Source organism: Macaca fascicularis, chromosome 8 (assembly GCF_037993035.2).
Source record: "Macaca fascicularis isolate 582-1 chromosome 8, T2T-MFA8v1.1".
Taxonomy (NCBI): Eukaryota; Metazoa; Chordata; class Mammalia; order Primates; family Cercopithecidae; genus Macaca; species Macaca fascicularis.
In genome coordinates this window covers 20,382,356-20,409,316 of record NC_088382.1, presented here as the reverse complement: position 1 = coordinate 20,409,316, position 26,961 = coordinate 20,382,356, and the positions used below count along the sequence as shown (strand labels likewise).

Sequence of the window (26,961 nt, the reverse complement as noted above, 5' to 3'; positions counted from 1 at the left end):
TTCCTGTACAGCCTGCAGAACCATGAGCTGATTCAACCTCTTCTCTTTATAAATTACCCAGCCTTAGGTATTTCTTTATAGCAATGTAAGAACAGACTAATACATGAGGGATTTCTTTTCTTTTCTTTTTTTCTTATTTTACATATTTATTCCCTGTTTCCCTGCTTTCCCACCTTCAAGTAGAATACAAACTCCATGTGAGCAGTGACTTTATCTTCCCAATTCATGTGTCCCTAGCACTCAGAACACTCTATGTCTGGTCCAGAGTAAAGGTGCACAATAAATATTTGTTGTATGAATGAATAAAGGAAACGGTTTAATGTGACTTGGTGTCGACGCTTCAGTATCTTTCAATATCTTTCAACAGCCATGTTTTTTCTTCTCCTCCAGTATTCTCCATTTTAGTTATATGGCCCTACTTTTCACATTTGCAGATGAAGTTTTGTTTTATTTTTTTTCTTGTCTCTGCTCTGTTTCCTGTATGTGCAACATCTTTCACAGCTGAATCTTAACTTCCTGTCTGAAAAGTCAAATTCAATAATAAAGCATTCTGGGTTAATCATACTTGATTCTACCTACAAGCCATCACATAATTTATTTTTACCATAGTACTGTTAATTTTCATTCATTGGACAAATACTTAGCATCTGTGCTTGGTGTCACGCTACAAAGATGGACAAAAACCTTAGTGCCAATCTTTAAGGATCCTGCCATCAAGGGTTACTGTGATGTTCTGAAATGTGATCATTGTTGTTTCAGGAAACCAGTAAGCCAAGGACCGTGTGTCCCTTTCCTTTCTTCCCACAGTTCTAGTATGAGTGTTTGCCTAGCATTGTTCATTGTGCTGCAGGGAATATTAGGAATAAAATAACTTGGGTTCCCATGAGAATATGATTTTGGTAATGATTAGAGTGTACAATAAAGATAGTATGTAATGAAGTAGTGTAGGATAAGTAGAAACCAAGTAGTGATCAGAGATGTCACAGCGATTCAGAGGGCAGTGAATGATCCCAGTGGACTGGGGTAGTTGAGGAAAGGTGTTGCTAAGGAGGTGGATCTTGGGTGTCAGGCTGGAGGGGAGTATGTTGCGCTAGGTAGGTGACAGTGTCCTTTTCTTACTGTTCTTGCTGACCTCAGAGTGCACTGTGACAGGCAGTCGTGCAGCTTTGCTTATTGGGCCTCAGAAGAGGCCTCCACATCATTGGGTCTGCGAGGCATTCTGCTTTATACTCATTTCCCAGAGTGGGAATGAGGGACACTTTGGGGCCGGACTGTAAGAGGAGAAAGAGAAAAATATGATGCCAATTATGCAGTCTGTCCTTGGGGGCTTCGAAGCCGAGGAGGGAGGCATGGGAATGTGTAAATGAGCTGGAACCTGTCCTTGGCCTGGGTGGACGGAGTGTACCCCTTCGTCTTCTGGCACTGGCACTTGCCAGGGGTTGGTGGGAGGGAGAGCATGAGACTTGGGTCTCTCTGTGCCTGGGCTGTCTCCTCCCTTTGGACCAGTAGTTAGTTAGTTCTATTTGGCACAGCTTGCCCTTGGAAAAATGTTTCCCCATAGTTCCCAAAGAGCTATATAAGTAGATGGTTTCGTCCTTTCTGTTAGTGCCTTTGTCAAAAATAAGTCAAATTCAGAATCATTTTAGAATTTTAGAAATATTGTTAAAGGAAAATCATAATCAAATAAGCCTTTGACTTCCTGTATTGCTTCAAAGCAAGGTCTTATTCTCCCAATACTAGTATATGTTTTTAAAATGACTTTATTGTTTTGAACCCAACTATCTTTGGTAGGTCATTCCATACATTTACTCTTTGAGATACAAAGCATCGTGTATTCACTGAGTTACAAAGAACCAGCATCTGTTCTGAATTTATTTTTCTTTTAACCTCTTTTTTCTTCTTTTTCTCTTCTTTGTGCTTGTTGAAAATGGTATTTTTGGTTGGGGTTATTTTAAGGTGGTGTTGAAATAAATCCTGGGACTTTGCTCTTGTTCAACAGTGCATGTTCTTTTAAGCCTACATATCCAGGGTCATCCTATCAAAATAAATTATATGGGCCCTTTGCAAAATTCTCAAGTGCCTGAATTTTTATTTATGAGCGTTGGCTGCTGGCATAACATTTGTAATTTCCCCTGAGCAAAAATCGGCGCTTTTTGCTTTGTTCTGCCTTTTCTAAGAATTTCTTTCACTCTTACTTCTTATGTAGCTATGGCTGTGTTACTGTTTTAGCTTAATTATTCCCCTAGTAGAATGTTTAAAATTTCCTTAAATGTCAGTCAAATCTACTGTTTTAACAATTGTATAGGTAGATGGAACTCAACAACCTGCCCATTTATAACCACTCAGGGTTATCCAAAGTCATCAAGATATTTTCTTTACTTTTACCTAAACTAGATACAATAATCCTTATGTGTATAGGAAGTTCGGATGATTTATTTTTCTCCTTTTAAATGCAAATTTCTCAAAGCCCATATTTTTCTCTGATGAGTATAATTTTACATATAGAATTAGAGATTTTAAGTGGCTCAAAAATCGATAGAAATGTGTGTATCAAGTACCCCATTTCCCATGTGGAGGAAGGACTTAAATTTTCCGTCAAATTGGGAAATACATAGATTCTTCACTTTGGACACTGATATACTAACAATCCTTCTGACATGCATAGAATTACAAGATCTTTATTCATCTTTAATGTCTTTTTGTGCAACCAGCATAACAAAACAGTCTAGATTTATTCATTTATCCTTTCCCCCTTTTCAAAGTTGTGTCAAGATTACTGGGATGAACTTTTCTACCAGTAGCTCCACCTGGGTCTGTCTAAACTTCTTGGAATGTGAGTCTATTTGAAACTGGGTCTTAGTCTTCAAATCTATACCTTCGTACTTCACTTAACCTGGCTGAAACTGGCTCTGTCCAGAGTTTGAAGTATGATGATATGGGCTCTCCAGGCTAAATAGATATTGGTAGAGGAAGAAACAGATGCTGGTACATCAGAATACCTGGGATATCTGGGATATCAGAATACCTGGGATATCTTCACATGCACAGATGCTGGTACATCAGAATACCTTGGAAGAATGATCAGTGATGTCTATCATATGAGACTGGTGACTGCTTTGGGAATGAAAGGAGGAACCTGTTTAGCAGGTAAGGTGGGGCCAGGTTGTGGAAGGCCCCGTCAGCAGCAGGGGGAGACCCTGTAGCGCTGAACACAGAGTGACTGTTTGAGTGCCAACCTGGGGACTAGACTGTGTGGCAGGATGTGCTGGGCTTTGGCTACCCATCATCTACTCTCCCGGGCTCCCTCTGAGGAGCCATGCCTGCTCTATGCTCAGTTTGTATGTTTTTTTGGTGCGTGGCGTACTGCCAATCCAGCTACCCAAATCATGTCGTTTCATGACCACACTGAATGGTTTCAGGATAAATGTATGACCAAGTGAGATGCAATGAGACTTGGCTTGGACTCCAAGGAGGGCAACTGGTGCTTTTCTTCATGGCCATGAATGTGGCAGGAGATGGGACAGGGGTAGCTGGAGCCATCATGAGCAGAGCCTGCTGAAAGCCAGCACTGAGGGCCCAGCCAAGAATTTGAGGGTGAGGAGCTAAGTGTTTTCAGCCCCCCTGCCCTTCTGAAGCCAGCCCTATCACTGACCTTTATAGACATATGATCCAATAAAAACCCTTTTGGCTCAAGCCATATGAGGTTGAGATTTCTGTCTCTTGCTCCTAGAAGAGTGCTAGGAGATAGAGGTGGAATGAGATCATCTGTGGGCAGTATTACCAGTTAGGAAGTTTTTGTTTTATTTTTGAGACAAGGTCTCACTCTGCTGCCCAGGCTGCAATACAGTGGCACTGCACCCTTGACCTCCCCGGCTCAAATGATCTGCCCACCTTAGCTCTCTGAGTAGCTGGCACTACAGGCCTGTGCCACCATGCTTGGCTAATTTTTAAAAATTTTTGGTAGAGACAGGGTCTCACTGCATGGTCTGAGCTGGTCTCTGACTCCTGGGCTCAAGCAGTCCTCCTGTCTCAGGCTTCCAAAATACAGGTGTGAGCCACTGCTCCTGGCCAGGAGAGTCTGATAAATAGTCTGGGTTCCTGGCACAGAGCAGGCATTCCACAATTTAGCAGATTTAATTATTTAATTAATTAAATTAGATTTAATTAATTAAATTAAAAGGGCCTAAACTGGTGGGCAGCAGCTCTCTAATTTTCACAAGGTTCTTTCACAAGTAGCTTGCCTTGTATTGTATTTGACTATTAGGCCATTCTTACATTGGTATAAAGAAATATCTGAGACTGGGTAATTTACAAAGAAAAGAGGTTTAATTGACTCATGGTTCCACAGTTTGTACAGGAAACATGGTGGCATCTGCTGCTGGGAGGCCACAGGAAACACAATCATGGCGAAAGGCTAAGAGGGAGCAGACACTTCTTACATGGTAGGAGCAGGAGCAAGACAGAGACAGGGTAGGTGCCGTATACTTTTAAACAACCAGATCTCATGAGAATGAACTCACTGTCGTGAGGACAGTACTCTATGAGTGTTTTCTCATGCTCCTAATTAAGACATACCCGAGACTGGGTAATTTATAAAGGGAAGAGGCTTAATGGACTCACAGTTCTACATGGCTGAGAAAGCCTCACAATCATGACAGAAGACGAAGGAAGAGCAAAAGAGACTTCTTACATGGTGGTGGGCAAGAGAGAAGGCTTCTGCAGGGAAACTCCCTTTATAAAACCGTCAGATCGCATGAGGCATATTCACTCTCACGAGAACAGCACAGAAATGACCCACCCCCATGATACAGTTACCTCCCACCAGGTCCCTCCCACGACATGTGGGAAGTGGGAGAGCTACAATTCAAGATGAGATTTGGGTGGGGACACAGCCAGACCATATCAAGTACCAAGAGGGATGGTGCTGAGCCATTCAGGAGAAACCACCCCATGATCGAGTCACCTCCCACCAGGCCCTACCTCCAACATTGGGGATTACAATTTGACATGAAATTTGGATGGGGACACAGATCCAAACTATAACGACTATATTAACTGTGTTTTTGAAAGAACTTAATTTCGCAGCAGAATGCATTTTTTAAAGAGTTAATTGTTTTAGGCAGCTGGAGAATAGAATATTCCTGTGTGTGCATCCCACCAGCATTTTTCTTCATTTTACTAGAGGTATCTAAGGATTTCATGAAAGGTAGAGTCTCTGTTTCTTCTGGTTATGTGTCATGTATTTTCTTGGATTATGCTCAATTCTTCTCTAATCTCTGACCTCTGAATAAAATAGTTCTGGGAAAAGACTTTCAATGGTTTTATAGTTGTAGACAGATTAAATACTCCTTTTGGAAAAACAGTTGATGTTCTTTATTTCTCTACCAAAAGGCTGAATTTAAAAACTCCTGAAGCTTCATGGTTACCACCTCTTGTTTCAGTAACTTTATGTAAATAGGAAAAAAGTGCTTTATTTTTAAATTGGAAAAACAGAATGCTTTTTTTCTGTAATTATAAGAGATTGTGGCAATTCTACATTGTTTGGAGAATTTGCTATAGCTTCAGTTTTTCTTCTTGTATGTCAGAGTACTTTGCCAGCTGTAATTGGGTAGTTTATGTTTTTTGCATACTCTGTTGTTTCTATGAGTTTAACACAGGAGAAATGAAGTCGTGGACATGAGGTGGGAGCAAGAAGTAAAACTCTGAAGTCTGTGTTATGGATATGTTTGCTAATAATTATTTTATTTATTTATTAATTTTTAGAGATAGAGTCTTACTCTGTCATCCAGGCTGGAAGGCATGGCATGATCATGTCTGACTATAACCTCAAACTCCTGGGCTCAAACCATCTGCCCACTTCAGCCTCCTAAGTAGCTGGGACTACAGGTGCCTGCCACTATGCCTAGATATTTTTTTATTTTTTATTTTTTGTGGAGATGGGACTCTCATCTTGTTTCCCAGGCCGGTCTCGAACTGCTGGCCTGAAGTGATCTTCCTGCCTCAGCCTCCTAAAGTTCTGGGATTATGGCTATGAGCCACTGTGCCCAGCCAATAACAATTATTTTTTATTAACTACTGAGATGTATGCTTTTTTCCCCTCTCTCACACGTGCCGTTCCTTATAGATGGGATCATTTGTCCAGGAACTCTGAACTCAGACTTGAAACATCTTTTTTTAGCAACCATTATACAGACAGTGACACCTGTCATAAATAAAAGCGGCTGGAGAATTTCTATATGGTAGATGTTTCTATAATTACTGCATGGCTGGTTAGCAGTGGGACTTGGTTCCTGAATGGTTCCTCCAAAGCTGCAGGAGGCCATTGCACCTTTTGATGTGAAACATGCTGGTGCATACCTCAAATCTCTGCCCAAAGAATCCCTGGACCACTGGGAGAACCAGGCCTTTCAGGTTGAGCATGGGGGTTTGCCCCTGCAGACAAGAGAAATGAGCAAGCAGGGAGGTCAAATGGCCAACCACGCTGCTCTGTACCAGATGATCAAATCTTTTGGCTGTAGCCAGAGCATTTAACTTGTTAAACATACTACTCTCTAACTGAAATCTCAGGGATGACGGAGGAGAGACTTTTGAACCAGGATATTTTTCCTTCATTTGCAGTATTAGACCCAGACTGAAGAGGTCAGCTATGGGAGAGATCCAGGGAAGAGGACACTTCTGGTTTGAAATCTGGCTGTGCCACTTTCTAGCTGCGAGGCTTGGGCAGTTGATTGACTTTTCATGCACTTCAATTTTAGCACCTGTGAAATGGAGTAACCATGTCTTTGTCTCAGCTAAGGTTAGAAATAGCATATGGATAATATGTAGCACAGTATCTGATGCTCAGTAGTTGTGTGGTCAGTGGTAAAAGTATTTTCGTTGTTGTTATTACCCTTCCTCTTGCTCCCTCTGCTCGAGGGAAAGGTTAAAAGGAACGCACCCCAGTTCTGCTGCCTCCTTTGCCATAAGCTTTTCTGAAAAACTCATCCTGGATTGCCTGGATTTGGCATCAGCACTTAGTTAAGTAGGAACTGAGGGGGTAGGCACTGTTTAAAGGTAAAACAGCCTCCATGCCCAGAACCATCCTCCCAACCTTGGTATCTAAGGGCGACTCCCTTCCCTGGGAGTTTCCACATCCCCCGGGTGGTGGATGTGTCTTATCTGAGCTGCCAATAGGCCCTGGATCCCGGTCCCCATATCTCGGAACAACACCAGCCGCTTGCACATCGTTCTGTCCTAACAGTTTGGTGCCCTGTGAGTGCTTCTTACAGTCAATGTGCTGCGCCCTCGTTACATTCTCCTAATCACTGTGCTAATTATTGCACAATGTAGTAGAACTACTGTGTATTTTACCTGCTGTGTATTTTAAAGTGCAATATTAATGTACATTTTTGTGCTTTACACCTGCACATTTTGTGGCTCATATAACATGTTCTGCTCACAGTGGAAGAACATTGAGAACAAAAGGACTTTGCCTGCATTTTTAGCTTCTCATTACTGTAGTGGTCTCAAATTTTGTTTCCACACAAGCTCTCCTTATCACTCAGGCACTTTCTGACCAAGGATTGGGTATTTCATGTGAGACACTAAGATTGTTCCACATGCCATGTAGCCTGAATATCAACATTAAAGACTGCAAAAAGAAAAGAAGATGGGTGGATGGATGTGCTAAATATATAGATTTTAAAATAAAGTCAAATGAAAGTCTTTATTTTTAAGAGTACAGCAAGACACTTCATCAATTCAGTTTTAAATCCAAATGATACTTAATTATGAGAGATAGAAATAACTCAGGAAATCTTCCCAAGTGCTCTGGGGTTTCTAGCCAGTGATTTCCTAACTCTCCAACAAAAGCAAAAAAGAAGAAGAGCTGGAGATGGGGAAGGAATCTGGAGAATGAAAAAGAGCCACCGTGGCCGGGCAGCTTGTTCCTCCAGGCTGGTGGACTGGGTACCCTTGGCCTTGGGATGCTTATCTCAGTCCTTTGGGACCAGAACACTGGATATCAGTGCAGCCTCTGGACCAGCTTCAGAGGCTGTTATAGCATCATTGCTGCTGTGGCTGATGCTTCCTTTCCTCAGTAAATCACAAAAGTCGTCTTGGCCACCCAGGTTACTGAGTGGCTTAATTTCCAGAAAATTTAATATTGAGTCATTATTGTATGCATTTTCACTGTTGCCATTTTGTATCCTTGTAGGTAGTCTATAAAGTACCACTGGGTCACAACTGCAGTCTGCTAGAATGGAGAGAGACATTAAAGACCTTTTAGGTCCCTTATAGAAGTCAGAATGCAAGGATAATGTCTAAACTGCCTACTCCCAGCAGTTCCATTTCAGAACCAGAACCAGAGCCCAGGCCTTTTGACTCACAAATACTTTTCTTTTCATGTTGGTAGAGTTAGAAAATGTCATGATACCAAATTTAGCACAACAAACTATTTATCTAGCTGCTTTTCTTAGATTAGAACATAAACTTGTCTTTGGTTTTGGCTGCTGCAGAGATTTTGATTTCTCTATGTTAAACAGTCCCTGGATCTCTTCCCCCAGATGATTGACATTGATCTGGAGCCTAATTTATATGGTTTTGAGGACTTGGTCTTCGGCCTGAGAGAAGCCGGTAGCCAGTGCCACTGCTTTGTGTCCTTTTCAATGACGGGCACCCCGGCCCTGCACTTTGGATTCCTCGTCCTACAGAGCAACTTTACTTACCCAAATAGTCTGAGATGATTCTGGAACCCTCAATGTTCATCACTTCAATATTTGACCTGCAGGATAGAAAGACCCACATTTTACTAAGATTGAAATTCGAAGGTGGCACAATAGAGGACCACTGAAGAAAGGCTGTGTCTCTCGGTGATTTATGAGGTGTTGCTGATGCCCAGGCAGTGAAGGGAAGGCCAAGAAGGACCTGTGTTGGGTGGCTGGGGTGGCCTCTTCAGACCTGGCCGTGTGCTGGTGGCGCCCAGGGTTTTGACTGAACATTTTCAGCCTTGGCCTAGAAAAGATGATGAAACCTTTGTTTCCTCTCAGTCTAACCCCAACAGAGGAGGGATGGGAATTCAAAAAAGCCATTAAACTGGGGCACAGTCTTTTCCATTGAATCCGTAAGATTCTTGAAGATAGACAAAGACTCTACCTTATTTACCCTTTTGCTTTTTTTTTTTTTTTTTTTTTTTTTGCAGAACCTGACACAGTGCCACACGTAGGCATCTTTTTGAATGGAATTAGATGTTTAGTGTTCTCTCTCTTTTATTAGTTCTGAGAATCCCCAAAGTCTGCTAGTGCCAATCTTTGGGCTCTTATATCCATTACCAAGCTTTTTGTCTTTGGGTTTATCTAAAAGAATAATATTGTGATAGTGATTTGTGAATATAGTTTTACAGTATAATTTTGTCTTACAACATTCTATTTTCAAATACTGATTTCATGTATAAGATTTCTTACAATAATTATTAACTGACTGTGCTAAACATATTAATTTTGAATAACAATTCTAGAATGACCTCGAAGGCATTTACAAGTGCCCACGGCAGCCATGGTGAAGGATGAACATGGCTTTGAAGTTAGACAGACTTTGGTTCTAGTCCGGGTGTCCTGCCCTTTGAATGTGAGGATGTTTTTGCCTATCTGTGGTGTCAGATATCACGAAAATTATGCATGGACCTTTTTTTCTCTTAAGCTCATCAGCTGTTGTTAGTGTATTTTATGTGTATGGTACGGCCCAAGACAATTCATCTTCTTCCATTGTAGCCCAGGGAAGCCAAAAGGTTGGAGACCCATGCCGGCTAGGCCACGCCACCTGTTCCCTGCAAGACCTGGGAGAGTTTATCAAATCTCAAGTTCAACAGAACTATGAAATGGGGATTATGCAAGAACCTGTAATTCAGGAGGTTACTATGGGGATTAACTTCAGCTCAGGTATATAAAGTAATTGTACAGCGTATGGATATCAAATATCGAAAAATATTTGTTATTGTTTTTATTGTTATTTGGTGATTTTTTCATAAACAAACTGACAACTGGGGTTGGCCCGATTCATGAGATATTGGTGGAGTTCTTTGACATAGTTCTTTGAAATGCCTCAGTTCTTTTTTCTTTAGAAGTCCAAAGCTTTCCCCAGAATTACTGCCAGTTCCCATGGAGGTTTGCATTTTCACAGTCCCCTCTGGCATAATCATTTGCTTCTGAATTAGTTCAGGTTGCAGATCAAGTCACCATCCATTTATGTGTCCTTGGCTTGTGGCACAGCTCTTCCTTAATTACCTACCTCTTCCTTAATTACTCTCCCCTCCTCCAAACCGTCAGTGCATTATGGTATATGGCCAACTGTTCTGAAGATTTTGGCAAAGGAAGGGTGGATACTGCAATGAAACGGTGCCATCAGACAATTTAGATTAGTTTTATTCACTCCATCCTTGGGGATTATTTCCTGTGGTGCTTCACTACCTAATTAAAACAAAACAAAACAAAACCAAAAAAAACACTTAAAATGAGGTATAGGCGTTTTTCCCAAAAGACGAACCGTGCTCGTGTTGGATTATGGTCCTAGGGGTCATTTTCTTTTCTTCCTGTTACATTTCCGAATCTTTAAACATTAAATGAGTAAGTACATGTTTCCTAATTTTTAAAAAGGCAAGTTCTAAAAGCTGGGGGTGAAAGTTTGTTAGGACTGGAGAGACAACATAAGCAGGATAAATCTTTGCTCAGTGATCCCCATCTCCTTCTAATCCGTTAAAATGTATTTCTCAATCCCGCCTAATGGAGTGATTTTATTTCCTGTGTGTATCACAAGTGCAGATGGCCTGGTTGGTAGCACTCATAGGCATCTTTCCTTAAAATGTCTTGACATGCCAGTTGCTTCTGAAAAGCTAACATGGCTCTTGCTGCTCCGGGGTGGGGTTCGAGTGGTCAGACTATCTGCTTCTGCCCACTCAAACCCCACTTTGGCAAAGAGTGGTATCTACTTTCTCAGTGCCTGGGAGTTGGCACCTCAAGCTGCTCTTTCATGGCTTCTGATCCTCGTGCTCCTCCTGCTAAGAGACCACCAGTGACCCCCATGTTCCTGAATCCAGTGGGCAACTTAAAGTTCTTGCGCTACTCTGTCTCTCAGCAGCATTTGACATGGACACTCCCTCTCTCTTAAAATATTCCCTCTGCTTTCCTCTTGACAACAGAATCTCCTGATTTTCCTGCTACCTGTCCATTTCTTTGTTTCTGTCCTTTGCTGATTCCTTTTCTTTATTTAGACCTTTAAACACTGGGTTTTCCTCAGATCTCTTCTCACTCTGCCTGCTCGCCCTGGGTAACCTTTTTTAGTCCATGGCTTCAATTATTCTCTTTTATGTGCTAAAGACTAAAATTTATCATATTTCAGCAAATCTAAGACATCAGTGATGCTGAGAGGCAGCAAGATTTCATGTACCACAAAAGAAGAAAGAAGCACTGCCAACGAAGTGACACAATAGCTTCTTACACATCAATCATCAGATGTGTCCCATTTTTAGAAATACCGGAATGTAAAAAAGTACATCCAAGAATTAATAATATATTGTAATATCTTTTGCATAGATTTGCATAGCCTTTTTCAGAGTACAGATACCTCCTGTGTCTTAAGCATAGTGCTCCTGGGAGCATGCAAATGAGTTGCAACAGTTTTGTTTTGAGAAGCTGGTGGTTTCCTAAGTCTTAGCTCCCCCTAAGTATAAAACTGGCCTTATTACTTTGTACTGTGTACAGCATATTATATGTATAGATGAGATAGAATTAAGTTAGCCCAATGGTAAGGCTGAATTAATGAGTCAGTGGGTCTTCAAGATGGTGCCCAAACTCTGAATTTATTTCATTTTAGATCATTTTCATCGTCTTAGTATAAACTGTGAGGTAGTCCCTGAACAGTGCTTTCTGACTTCATAACGTGTCTAAGACAACTGAATTTTAATTTTTGTAACTCATTTTTAATTGTTAGTGTCTCTGGGAACTCATACCACTGCTGTTCCCCTCCTCATTTCTTTTTTCTTCCTCTGTATCTTGAAAATTGCTTTTGACAGCTCTGGGACCTGTAGGAACTATTGCCAAATTTTGGAAAGCATTACTAAAGAATTATTTCTGTATAAAGAAGTACTATACTTGTTTCAACTAATAAATACTTTGTATCTTGAAAGCTTCCTGATTAATTGAAGTAATCATAACCATGGTTAATTCACTTGATAAAAGCAGCGTGAATAGGCTAGGGCATGCAGGTTCTCTCTTAAAAGTATAGATGCAACAGAAAAAAAAAACAGATCAAAATAACAACTATGGCAGGGAAAATAAAAGTAATATTAAAATATCAATACATAATGACTATGTATAAATTACATAGTTGTGATTCCAAGTTGGCCATATACCAGGAACACAAGACTCCTTGAAAGATTAAGAAATCTATTACTATTATTGATAATTTAGGACTAGAGTTAAAAAAGCAAATATTTATCCAAGTACATATCAAAAAGGCATAACATTCACTTCTGATTTTTAAAAATCAAAATTCTTAGTAAACTAGGATCAGGTCAGTTTCACAATGCAATAATAAATATCAGCATCAAACTCAACGGTAAAAGATGATAAGTGTTCTATTAAAAATGGGTGCACATAAAGAGATGCTCAGTATTGTTAGCTATCAGGGAAATGAAAATCAAAACCACTATGAGATCACATGCTAGGATGACTGTCATCAAAAAGAGAGATTGTAATAGTGTTAGCAAGGATGTGGAGAAATTGGAACCCTTGTATATTGGTGGGGAATATTAAATGGCACAGCTGCTTTGGGAAATAGTCCAGAAGCTCTTCAAAAGCCTTACTATATGAGTTACCAAATGACCCAGCAATTCCACTTCTAAGTATGGCCAAAATAAATGAAAACATATGTCCACATGAGAACTTACGCTCAAAAGTACATAGCAGCATTATTCATGGTAGTCAAAAGGTAGATGCAACCAAAATGTCTATCAACTGATGAATGGGTAAATGAAATATGATATATCCATATAATAGTATATCATTGGGCAACAAAAACTAAAGCACTAATACATTCTACAAATAGATGAACTTGGATTGAAACATAGATTGAGAACATGATTGCTAAGTGAAAGAAACCAGTATCAAAGTATGACAGGTTGCATGATTCCGTTTGTACGAAATGTTCAGAATAGGCAAATCTAAAGAGACAGAGGGTAAATTGATTTTTTAGGGCTGGAGTGCTAGGGGGAATAACTGGGATGTGACTGGTAATGGGTGCAGGGTTTCTTTTTGCGGTGATGGAAATGTTTTAAAATAGGTGTGTTGTTTGCACAATGATGGTGTATACAGTGCTGTGAATATGCTGAAAACCATTGACTAGTACATTTAAATGGGGGAATTATATGGTATATGAGTTGTATCTCAACAAAGCTGTTACTAAACAAGTGAAAAACAATGCAAGAGTGACTGTGGTCTCCCAGCTATTTATAGTTACTCTGAAGTTTCTAATTAATGCTATTATACAAGGAAAAAAGATAAATACTGGAAAGGAAGCAACAAATTATTACAGAAAATATTTGTCTACTCAGAACATTCAACAGATTTATACTAGAATTAATTAAAAAAAAAAGTTTGCTAAGGAGGCAGTTATAAAAACTCGTTGGGCCTTGGGCTACTATCCTTACTATATAAACAGTTCTTATAAATATGTAAGAAATGCTGATCATTCGGTAGGAAAGTAAACCAGTGATATGAACACCATTTGCAAAAAATACACTGTGATGGATAACCATACAAAAGAACGTGCAGCATATCTGTAACAAAAGAATACTTGTAAAAAAAAAAATCATAAGCTCGTAGGTGAGGGGCACTGTTGTTGAATGAATGTCTTTAACATACATAGACTTTCACAAGTCTTCAGGAATTTCACAATGCTCTGGAGTAAATTGCATGACTGCAAATATTTATAATACCTAATTCTTTATTGACCTCAGTAGATCTCTGAAAATTGGGAGGAAGTGAGATGGGACCCTCTAGAGTTACGCCTAGAGGGCTGGCTTGGCTCTAAGGGCTTAAAGGAGACGGAGGTCTTGGGTCCTGTTTGCTCTTCGTGTTCCCAGGAATGTTCACGAGGTCTGCTACTCCCCTGGGTCTCCCCTGGCTCTCCCCTGGAGTAGATGGGAAGTCTGAGACTCCTAAACTAGATCAGGACCACAGCTTCTATTATTTATTTATTTATTTATTTTTGAGACGGAGTTTCCCTCTTGTTGCCCAGGCTGGGATGTAGTGGCGCCATCTTGGCTCACTGCAGCTTCCGCCTTCCGGTTTCAAGCGATTCTCCTGCCGCAGACCCCCGAGTAGCCGGGATTACAGGTGCCCGCTACCACGCCCAGCTAAATTTTGTATTTTTAGTAGAGACAGGGTTTCGCCATGTTGGCCAGGCTGGTCTCGAACTCCTGACCTCGTGATCAAAGTGCTGGGATTACAGGCGTGAGCCACTGTGCCTGGCCTATTTATTTTTTTTGAGATGGAGTCTCGCTCTGTCACCCAGGCTGGAGTTCAGTGGCACAATCTCGGCTCACTGCAACCTCTGCCTCCAGAGTTCAAGTAATTTTCCTGCCTCAGCCTCCCGAGTAGCTGGAATTGCAGGTGCCCGCCACCACCCCAGGCTAATATATGTAGTTTTAGTAGAGACATGGGGTTTCACCATGTTGGCCAGGCTGGTCTTGAGCTCCTCACCTCTAGTGATCCACTTGCCTCGGCCTCCCAAAGTGCTAGGATTATAGGCATGAGCCACCGCACCAGCCCACAGCTTCTATTTAAACTGAAGAATGGAGCGAAAACAATGTATTAGTTCCTAAGCTGCCTCATGGAAGCAAATACCATTTTGACTTGAGGGATGAGTCAGTGTTTCTCTGCAGGTGGTTGATCCTTAGCAGTGGTAGGACTGCTGTGCCCTGTGGTCATTACAGGAATGTTCCTGCGGTGGTTATGGTGGATGTGTCTTACTAGAGTCATCATTGCTTCAGTTTTCTCTGGCCGGGTAGAGATTGTCTTGTCATTTCCATTGCATTTCATGTTAGGATGATCTCGGTGCACATATCCTTGAAATTACTCTGCATATAAGAGATGTATGCTTGATAAAAATTGTTTCTAGAAATCTCTTCTAGCAGTTTGGATTTTAGCTGAGTGGTGATAATGCCATTCATTAGAAAGATTGTAAGGATCTTGAAATGGTATGTTTTCCTTATATACACTTCTCTGATACTTTTTTCTCCCATATGTTTGTTTATACTTCCTACTAGTTTATATGGAAGCAAACAGCCTTAAGGCCATTTCTACAACTTAGAAACACATAGGAACATGTGCTGTTTTCTTTTTCATAGAATGTCATTCATACATAGTGTAAACTCAGAACTTTAACACATACGCTTTCTGCTTTAAATTAAAAATGTTATACAATTACAATGGAATGAAAGTGTTGACCATTGTAAAACTCAGACAGGGTATTTTTAATAGGGTCTACAAATCTTTTGTGGTACCTTTAAAGTCATATTTTCATAATTGGTGAATTTTCATCTTTTAATATACAGAATGATACTCTGAGATCCAGTTAACTTAAGGGAACATTTTTTGGCTTTTATTATTGGGGGAATTCTCAAAAAATTGTATTTTGGAGTAAGTATGGGTTTACCCTCTTATTTATTTCGTGATTTGCTCTTCTGCTTTATGGTAACTCTTTTCATCTTGCCGATTTCTCTAGGTTGAAAATGTCCGCTTGGTAGATCGAGTGTCTCCTAAAAAAGCAGCTCTAGGTACTTTGTATTTGACGGCTACTCACGTCATATTCGTGGAAAATTCACCTGACACAAGAAAAGAAACATGGGTATGCTTTCTTTATTTTTAGCTTTCCTTGTTTTGCGTTGTTTGAAGTAAAAAGTTTTTGCCCTCCATTCGTTTTTCCTCGGGGTGAGATGAGTGGGCTTTTGGTGATTGGGTGTTAGGGAACTGTTTCTGGAATGTGTGTTTGGCCTTTTTCTGTATAGTCATATCTACTTGATCTACTTACTCATTTTAAACCCGAATTATTTGAACATCACTAAAGAGAGACTTAGAAATAGCCAGAAGATACAAGTGCTTCCTGTCACAGCTGTCAAGGAGAGATTGAATAATGTCAGTAGGCCAGATTCAGCATTGCCATCCTCTGGTGCTCCATTTGCAATGTTCTCTATTTGTACGGTTGTATGATGCAGCCATTTGGTCATTTTATTATGTTGTCTCAACTTTTCTGGTAATTTTAAAAAGAAAAGCTAGAGGAGTTTCATCATCAGGTATTTCTGCTACTTATTAATGAAACCATTAGATATTTATTATTATTATTATTGAGATGGAGTTTCACTCTGTTACCCAGGCTGGAGTGCAGTGGTGCGATCGATCTTGGCTCACTGCAACCTCGACCTCTTGGGTTCAAGCGATTTGCCTGCCTCAGCCTCCTGAATAGCTGGGACTACAGTCACGTGCCACCATGCCTGGCTGACTTTTTGTATTTTTAGTAGAGACAGGGTTTCACCATGTTGTCCAGGCTGGTCTCAAACTCCTGACCTCAAGTGATCTGCCCACCTTGGCCTTCCAAAGTGCTGGGATTACAGGCATGAGCCACTGTGCCTGGCCTTATTATTTTTTCAGCAACCCAATGGTGATATCCCTGAATTGTAGATTTCCCTTTTCTATATTCTGTGCACAGTGGTACATTTTTAGCAGAAGGTGGCAGGCACTTATTAGTGGAGGGGAAACTTATAAAATAAAATGCTGCCATTGAAGACTGAGCAGAGAGCCTCCTGTAACACCAGAGATGCACTTCAGTATGATTTCCTTTAAAGTAAATCTCCTCTTTAGAGAGTAGAATGATGGTTTTACTAGACACTGGGAGTGCAGAGGAGAGGGCGGGAATGAGGAGATACTGATCAAAGGGCACAAAGTTTCCAATGAACAGTAGGAATAGTCTGGAAAATGTATTGCACAGCAAGGTGTCCATACTCAATGTATATTTCAAAATCATTATGAGAGTAAATTTCAAGGGTCTCATTGTTTAAAAAAAAAAAAACAACTATAGGTAAGTGATGGCTATGTTAATTGGCTTGATTTAATCATCCACATGATGTTCATATATCACAGCATCACGTTTTAGCCCATAAATGTGTACAGCTATGATTTGCAATAAAAATACTAATTTAAAAAATAAAAAGATAAATAAATTCCTTCTTTTGCAGCCTGCCTGACCACCAACAGCTTAGAAAACAACAGTCCCATGTTGATACAGAACTCGAACATTCCATGTGGAATTAAGGAGCATGGTGGCACCTCCCAGCGGAGCCATCTCTAACTTGTATTGACTGCAGAAGTTTATTTTACTGACTTCTCATGACCTTGTTTGATTTTAGCTATAAAGTGCATTCCACATCTGACCACCAAAATGTTTCCTTACCTGGACGTGTACAAATTTATATGCTGAATGGTTTGCTTCAAAGTAACTATCCTGGATATCAGGAAGCTTGGTATTGAAAAATAAAATTATAAATTTAGGAAGTTGGTTGTTACCTGGAACATCTCAGTACTTGTCATCTGAATGCAAGGGTTGAGCTAGCTAGAGGTTGGGGAGTACGTCTTGTCATTGTTTGAGCCACAACGAAATGTTAGTCCTTGTCATATTCATTAGTTATTTGTGCTTAGCTTATGCAAATTAACATTTGGTTCTAGATTCTTCACAGTCAGATTTCCACCATTGAGAAACAGGCAACGACTGCTACCGGATGCCCTCTGCTGATTCGCTGCAAGAACTTTCAGATAATACAGCTCATCATACCTCAGGAAAGAGATTGCCACGACGTGTACATCTCCCTGATACGCCTTGCAAGGCCAGGTAGGGTAGAGGAACTCGGCGTTTAATACGGAACCTCTCTTAAAAATTCGCAAATCCCATTCAAGAATTTGTTTGGTGCTTAGGAATGATAGGGGTTTAGGGATTGTGTCAGTCTGGTTCTCAGATGAGGACAAGCCTGAATAATCATCTGATACAGAGTTGCTTGTTTTTTAGAGTCTCCCTCGAGTTATTTACTATGTGGGTCTCTTTCATGAATCTTAGTATTCGCTTAATCTTGGTGGGGGTTATAGGATGTTTTCCTTTTGGGGTGAAATTGCGTTTAAGTTATACCCTTATGTTGTGGTACTCAAGCCACCTTGAATGGGGCCAGTGACAGAACTGACCAGTTGTTTTGTGTGGGAAATGTTATTAGACAGTTCTAGTGCAGTTTTCTCCCTCTTGAGGCTTTTAAGGCTTAGTCTCCATTGCTTTTTTGTTTGTTGGGGTTTGTTTGTTTTTTTTTTCCAGACACTATTGCTCCATTGCCCAGACTGGAGTGCAGTGGCACGATCTCAGCCCACTGCAACCTCTGCCTGCCGGGTTCAAGCAATTCTCATGCCTCAGCCTCCCAAGTGGCTGGACTACAGGTGCCCGCCACCACACCCTGCTAATTTTAGTATTTTTAGTAGAGATGGGATTTTGCCATGTTGGCCAGGCTGGTCTTGAACTCGTGGCCTCAAGTGATCCACCTGCCTCAGCCTCAAGTGCTGGGATTACAGGCATGAACTACCATGCCTGCCCCTCCATTGCTTTTTGATAATAATTTATTTTTTCCAAGGTTGGTACAACTAGACTAGCATCAGTGCCTATTCAGAGTGTGGATCTGCTGATTCTCCTGAAAAAAGAAAAACAAGACTTGATGTAGTAGAAGAACATTTGGATTTGAAAAATATGTTCTCGCCATTGCTATCTTGTTCTAGCCATCATCTTGGGCTCTTCAGATTTATAGCTTACTGTTCGCTTCAAAAGAAGTGTTTCTTGCCTCTCTGTGTGGCTTGTGTGAGTTGTGGTGTTGTTTTCCTTAAAAGAAATATACTCTAAGTTTCTTGGAAGAATACAGTGAAAAGAGATCATTTATATAACAGTTGTGTTACACAGAAGTAGTTAATAAAGGAAATAAGATATGTGCTGATAACTGCTTTGCCAAATATGTTTTGATTCAGGACAAGAAGTTCAATTATAAACTTTTCAAGGCATTTGGTTGGATCATGATTTGTCCATATTCTTTGTAGGTAGCTAAGAGCTAAAGTTACTGAATGGAAATGATGCCAGGGAGCTGTCAAAATCTGGTAATTTTTACTTTACACTGTTTCCCTCTAAAGGCAGTTGGTTGAGGCTTTTTCATCCAAGTGCACTACAGGAATGGCAGAGTAAGCCAGAAAAGCAGTTGAACTTCTTGGAGGGTGCACTAAAATTGGAACAGAAGTTCTGGGAAGATGTACACTAGGTTGCACGCAGCAGAGGATGTGAGGAGAATTCTGTGCAACAGTTTCTGTGTCACTGATTAATGGAAGTACTGAGCGATAAATGTGCTCTGAGCAGATTAATGGGATTTAGGGATAGCCCAGCGAACCAGGAAAGGGCTGAGCAGCTGGAAGAGTGAATCACAGGGACCAGGAGGGTCACGGCCCAGAGGCAGCGAGTGCCAGGACTCTTGCTGTGAGGATCCATGAGGGGGAAATTACTATGTTCCCCCATTTTCGAAAGGGATACTTTTTCCTTAAAAGATGAAGTTTTGGGAGTTAGGTGTTAGATGTAGCCAGAGATCTGACTGGCTACCTTTTCTAAAAGAAATCATAGTAATTCATTGAATCAAAGCCATCACCTAAGAGGAGTTAAAAAGAATCGCCAGCATTTTGAAACATGGGCATTAGAAACACCAGTTTGCCTAAAATGTAGTGCTTTAGTAAGTGAGGGAAGGCAAAATAGAACACAAGCAGTTCACAGTGCCATGTTAAAGGCAATGCTAAAATTAGGGCATATTATAGGCTGTAACTTTGGAAGCAGGACTTTGACTCTAGAGGGAGATGGGGAAATGTGGAAGGGGTTTGACATGAAACAGTGGCCTTCAGCTGGGGAATGGGGTGGCCTTTCAGAACCATCTGAAGCTATTTTATAAAATACACCCTCCACTGCCTCTAAGGATATGAGAATAAGGGTGTATGTGTGTGGTTGGTGAGGGAGGTGTACTTTGAATTCTAGTCATACAATGTAGCTCTGTCGATATTCTGGTTAGTCACCAACAAAGTTCACATATTTTCAGTTTCTTTATGGACACCCAGCTAACTGTAAGGTTCTATAGAGCAGGGGTCCCCGACCCCTGGGCCGCAGACAGGTACCAGTCTATGGCCGGTTAGGAAGCGGGCAGCACAGCACAGCAGGAGGTGAGTGGCGGGCATGCAAGCATGAGCTCCACCTCCTGTCAGATCAGCGGTGGCATTAGTTCTTTTAGGAGCATGAACTCTATTGTGAACCGTACATGCGAGGGATCTAGGTTGTGTGCTCCTAATGAGAATCTAATGCCTGATGATCTGAGGTGGAAGTTTCATCCTGAAACCATCCCCCAACCACACCCCCATCCACGGAAAAATTGTCTTCCACAAAACTGGTCCCTGGTACCAAAAAGGTTGTAGACTGCTGCTATAGAGGAGAAAACAGTTGTTTTTACATAAGAAGAAATGTTTGGGAATTCATTTAAGTCCAGGTTTCTGAAGGAGATATTTTCAAAGCTGCTGTTATTTAATATTAAAATCAAAAGTACTTTAAAAATAGAAAAAAAAAAAAAAAAGAAAAAACCCTGAACTTTAGCATCAGCAGAATGCAAAGGGTGGGGAAGGGAAGAGAAAAGTTTCCAGTTGTTAGCAGAGGGACACAGAGGTGTGAGGTGTTTTAGAACCCGTGTAACTATTGAAAGCGAAATTGCTTCAGACATTCTGCTGAATTCAGGCAACTTAAAGTGAATGTCGAGATTCTCTCTTTACTGAGTTAGGATTTCTGGTATAAGGGTAAATCAAATTATTAAAAAAATTAGAGATTTTATTGGTTTGCTCTTTATGTGAATAAAGATTGATAAGAATTTGGTCATGGACTATAGAAGATCTCAGGCAAAACATAACATGTCCAAATGCAGGAAGCTCTTTCATTCTTGGTAAAGAACTAACTTAGGTTAAAATAAGGGTTGTGGCTCAAATGAGATCAGTTAACCTTGTAGATCGCATGTATTAATAAGGATCTCAGCTTTTCTGATGAAAAGACCCCTGTTTCTCAGGGGGCTTCAGCTTTTCCCATGTCCTCTCTCCTCTCTTCCCTCCAATTTGCCTCCTGCTGTTTATTTTTTGTATCAATTATCTTTCCTTCTTTAGTGTTTGTGGGCACTTCAACACTTAAATAATTTCTTTTGTTTATTTTCCCCCTTTTCCTAAACTAGTATCTTTTTCGAATCTCACTCCTCAATTCTTTTGGATATTTTTTATTTTAAAAAAATCTCATGATTGAAGTAGTCTCATGTGCTTAATTGGTAACTTTTTATATTCCTTATCTAAGTCATTGATGTTTAAGCAATTTTTGCAGTGGTAATTTCTTTTTTATCAGAGTGTAGCACCTTTTTCCGCTGTTAGCTTTAACAGTCCTAATATTTAATTTCAACACTTGTTTGTTTACAATAGACAGATAAGGTGAGGCACCCTCATTTTTATTTTAAATATGCAAAATCCAATAATGGCTGTATTGTCTTCTCACCCCACTCTAAATGGTTTTTCAACTACAGTTATTTTAAGTTGCCTGAATTCAGCATAATGTTTGATGCAATTTAGCTTTCAGTAGTTACTTTGGTTATTAAAAAAACGCTCACATCTCTGTGTCCTCATGACTATTGGTAAGTTTTCCCTTCCCTTTCCCACCCTTCACATTCTGCTGATGCTGATTCATGTTTGTTTTTTCTCTTCATTTTTAAAATACTTTTGATTTTAATGTTACATTATTTGTTGCTTCTCCCAGTTAGTCTGTAATGAGAGGCAATTCCTCCATATATTTATCCTAAATATTCTGTTTTTATAACCTTTAACCCGGTACCTAGGGAACAAGCTAGGTTATTTTCCTTCCTTCCCTAATGTTTTGTTGTACCCACATCTCTCCCTTATTTTGGCAGAAGGAGCACCCTTTCCTTTATATGGGAGAGAAGGAGCAAAGGTTGTGTACGGACGCAGCCCCATTTATTCGCCTGGTGGTTCCAAGTTGGGAGTTTCCACCTGATGTCTTGCATTTTCTGTGGGAAGTAGGAAGTGGGGTTTTCTGAGAGTAAAGGAGCCAGGGACGGCAGTAGAGACTGAGCTGCACTGTAGTGCCACAGGCTTCCCTAGGTTAAGGGGAGCACAGTGAACACCGGTGCTAGAATAAAATCAGCAAAAACTTGGATCTCTATGCTTGGATTGAGCTCTGCTTTCAACTGAAACACTGATTTGGTCTTCCTAGAAACAGCCAAAATGTTACTCATCCTTAATTTCGTGTAGTGTTTTAGAAATTACCATTTTGCTTTCTGGGTAGAGAAACATTAAAGCTGGACTCCTGTTTCATTAGTTATAGGATTTAAGTAGATAATATACGATACTGTAAATACCAAGATTTCCACATTAACTTTTTCTGAATTTTTAAAAAAATTAAACATGCACATTCAGTTTACTCCCACAATCCAAAGGCATTTTGAGTATTTGCTTCTTATTGGAGGAGCTCTTGTGTAATGGGGCCCCTTAGGGTGAGGCCTTCGGTGCACTTCCTGCTGAAAGCTGCTGGTCACTAATAGCAAAAGATGTTTTATGTTGGGTCTGTTGGCTCAGACTGTGATGGGAAAAGCCAGTGGAACTTTTAACATGCCTGTTTTAAGAGTGGGTAGAAAATCAGCTGAGGGATATGACCTTCCTAGAGTAGGCAAATACTTTCTCTCTGTTCAGATTCTGTAAATATTAAAGATTTGTCTAAAATATAAAAAACTTCTGCATAACAAAGGAAATGGGAGAAAATATTTGGAAGCCATATACCTGATAAGGGATTAATACCCAAAATACATCAGGAACTCCGACAACTCTATAGGAAAAAAAAAAAAAACCCAAGTACTCTGATTAAGAAAAGGACAAGGGACCTCAAGAGAGTACATAAAAGAAGACGTAGATAGCTAACAGATACATGAGCAAATGCTCAACCTCAATAATCATTAGGAAGATGCAAATTAAAACCACAGTGAGATATCGCCTCGCAACTGTTAGAATGGTCTTTACCAAAAAGATGGAAGATAACACGCTTTGGCAAGGGCGCGGAGGAAAGAGAATGCTTGTGCACTGTTGGTGGGAATGTAAATTAGTACAGAAAACAGATGGAGGTTCCACAAAAAATAAAAAATAGAATTATATGATTCAATAATCCCACTTCTGAGTGCTTACTGGAAAGATTGAAATCTATAAGTCAAAGAAACATCTGCTCTCACGTGTTTTCACATGTTCATTGCAGCACTATTCGCAGTAGCCAAGTTGTGGAATCCACTTAAGTATCCGTCATTGGATGAAGAGATAAAGAAAACATGGGATATACAAATAATGGAATGCTATTCAGCCTTAAAAAGCAAGACATTTTGTTATTTGTGACAACATGGATGGAATTAGAGAGCATTATGCTGAGTGAAAAAAGCCCAACATAACAAATACCACATGTTCTCACTTACATGTGGGATCTATGACAGTTAAACTCCCAGACGCAGAGAGTAGAATGGTGGTTACCAGAGGCTGGGGGTGGGGGAAATGGGGAGATGATGGTCAAAGGGTGCAAAAGCCTCAGGAAGGAGGAATAAGTCTTATTATTTTGAGATCTGTTGCACAGTGTGTTGAGTATAGGTAATAGTTCAGAAGTGTAAATTTCAAAACGCTGAGAGTAAATTTCAGATGTTCTCGTTACAAAAAATGTGAAACACTTGAGGCAATGTATATGTTAATTAGCTTGAGTTAATCATTCTACATTGTAGTCAAAAATCATACCATTACTTTTTACCCCAGAAACATACACAACTATCATTTGTCAATGTATTATGTAAAAGTCTGTAAGCAAAAAAATAAAGATTCTCAAGTCCTAGTTTTGTTTTTTTTTTTTTTAAACTTACCTCCCAGCTAATTGCTGAACATTCTGCTATGTATTTGGCAAAAGTAGAGAGTGAAAGGAACAGAAAATTATGGCATGGGAACAATTCAGTAAAATTTTCATCTGTGCTAGTGGCCCTTTTTGATTTCTTAGAGTAGGCACAGTCTGCAGGCTGCTTCTGGGCTTGCCTGTGGGTAAGAAGCTCACATGACTCAGTGTTGACTGACAAAAATGGGCTTTTCCTGGCCCTCATGTAGAATTTTCCTTAAATTGGGCATGAGGATTGGTTGATCACCCTTTTCCTTAAAAAAGAGAAAATTTCATAATTTCAGTGTCAACCCATCCTGTTGTCTCCTAGTTCAAGAGTGATCTGCTTAATGTCTGTTATAAATTATTCTTGCTGTAATTTATGGATAATTTCATTGCCTCTTCCCAGTGGAAGCAGGTATCAGCCCACACACAGAACACTGTCATAGTCACAGGATGTTTTTCTTCTTCTGCCTTTAAAGCTATTTGTAAATATTTAACAAAGAGATCTTAACTGCCATTATTACCCCGTATTCAGTAGCGCTTCTTTGACTGAGGGAACTGAGGCTTTCTCAAGAGACTCTTCTGGCATCCTAAACAACTAGCATTTGTGGTTAACATTATGGTAGCAGAAGCCTGAGTCATGAAAATGGTACTTAGAGATGGAAAAGACATGTCAGTGTTGAGCCAGCTGTTCCCAGAACAGGATCTGAAGTTTCACATGCTGTCTGCAACATAGCTAAGATGAAAAGAAATTGATCTGACAGAAAGCATCTGCTCTGGTTTGTGTGTGAGCGTACCTGGATGCGCGTATTTTGTTAGTTGTCCAAATAGTCTGTATTCTAAGCTTTGAAGTTTAGAAACATGACATGGAGAAAGACTGAAATAGAACATAATTTATCTCACTGACATACCACAGTTGCTTCTTACAAGAAACATGAAGAAATCTGGTGCTTAAAATATGACCCTTATCTTTCCTCTTCCATGTGGATGAGTCATCTCAAAAGCAATCAAAACAAGTTTGAAACCTGAGTTTTCATGTCAGGCTGCCTGTGTGTTGCTGCAGCCTCTTGCTGGTGGTGAGATCCTATAATGGGCTGCACATACATGTGTTTAGGAAACTTACATTCTTCACACTGACTGCTATCAGTATGCTAAGGACATAGGAGGACCTAGGAAAGCTATGAGAAAGAAATGTATTGGAGAAAAAACAGGAAGATGAAGGGACAGGAACAAGGAAGGAAGAAGAAGAAGAGAGAAGGATCTGCCTTTGAGGAGGGTGTGTTACAATTAGGAGCAGGCCTTCCGCAGCCAGATGTCTCATTTAAACCCGGACTTCCCAGTTACTAGCTGTGTGACTCTGAGTGAGGGAATGTGCCTCTCGTTTGCCTCAGATTTCTCGTAGGTAAAATGAGGACCATCAGTATTGCCTGCTAACTGGATTAATGCTCTTAATTGCAGCAGAATCTGGAACAAAACAAGGTCTGAGTATCAGCTATCCTTTATTATCATTAGAAATGCTTAGATCTGCACTGTCCAAGATGGTAGCCACTGGCCACAGATAGCTGTTCAGCGCTACTCCGAACTGAGATAGGCGGTTAAGTGTGAAATACACATGAAATTTCAAAGACAGTACAAAACAAAATGTATCAAATATTAATAAGTTTTATATCATGCAGATGTTAAAGTGATAATGATTTGGGGTATATTGGGTTGAATAAAATAGATGGTTAAATTAATTTAACTCTTTTTTAATGCGGCTACAAGGACATTTAAAATGATATAGATAGTTCACATTATGTTTCTGTTGGATAGCGCTGGTCTCTACACTTCCCTTAAATGGCAAGACCGGAGCAAGAAAATCAAATCCTAGATTTTACTGGCGAAAGGGAAACAGTGGGGCTATTGGGCTTCACAAGCATCAAAGGCAATCTATAAAGACAGAGATAACATGGCATGATTGAAAGAAGCCGCATCACGATGCGGCCTTCAATTCGCATCCCATGAGCACAGCGCTGTGCACTATGAATTGGTTTTTTTTAATGACTCCTATGCAAATGAGCAGCACAATTATGATATTTATGTAGTTGTTTAAAGTTCAGATGTTTCTGATGCAAATGTTTAATATATTCCAGAGTTTTTTCAACTTGGTTATTTTTTCTTTTTTAACACTGTGAGCATGAAAATGTGCAGTTGGCCTGGGCCCGGGCCTGCCTCTGAGAGGCCACCCCAAATCCAAGCTTGATAGGCATTACAAAAATAGAATCTTGATGCCTAATAAATGCATGTGTTCTGAATTTTTATGTTCCATGTTTTGTGTGGTCTGGAAAATATATTTGCTTTTAAAGCAACAACAACAGCAAAAGCACAAAACGGTGATGTCCCTGTGTTCTAAAAGGAAAGAAGGTACTGCCGAGTTCACATACCCCAAGGTCATCTCGTCATTGCTGGGAGGAGGTGGGGGGCCCTGTCCACTGCACACAGGTTGCTCCGAGGAGTGTGCTGGAGGTGGGGGTTGGGATGGCCTCTCAGGGCACTCCAGATGGGACAGAATGTTTTCGGGGAGATTTGCTCTGGTTTTGACTAAGCTTGATTTAACTTCATCCTCCCTTTTCTTGCAGTGAAATATGAGGAATTATACTGCTTTTCATTCAACCCCATGCTGGATAAAGAAGAAAGAGAGCAAGGCTGGGTGCTGATTGATCTTAGTGAAGAATACAAGCGGATGGGCCTCCCTAATCATCACTGGCAGCTCAGCGATGTGAATAGAGACTACAGAGTGAGTGCGTGAAACCCAAACGCTGAAGGCACATGAAATTAGGATTTCAGTTAGCTTAGCATACCTTTATTTTTATCTCCTTTAGGTTTTAGAGCTCTTTGTAGATATCCATGTGCGGATTT

General features: G+C 40.3%; 1 protein-coding gene across 3 annotated transcripts in view; it reads left to right on the top strand.

Annotated features, from left to right (window-relative positions):
* The window catches only part of MTMR7 (myotubularin related protein 7), a 114,667-nt gene that overhangs the window by 23,515 nt on the left and 64,191 nt on the right, over positions 1-26,961 (top strand). For all 3 annotated transcript variants that reach the window (XM_074000327.1, XM_065518908.2, XM_005562660.5), the window contains exons 2-4: positions 15,757-15,879; positions 17,751-17,913; positions 26,682-26,839. Coding sequence is in view for 2 of the 3 variants with exons in the window: in XM_065518908.2 (XP_065374980.1) it covers positions 15,757-15,879; positions 17,751-17,913; positions 26,682-26,839 (444 nt within the window). In the remaining variant the exon portion in view is untranslated. The remainder of the gene's footprint in view (positions 1-15,756; positions 15,880-17,750; positions 17,914-26,681; positions 26,840-26,961) is intronic.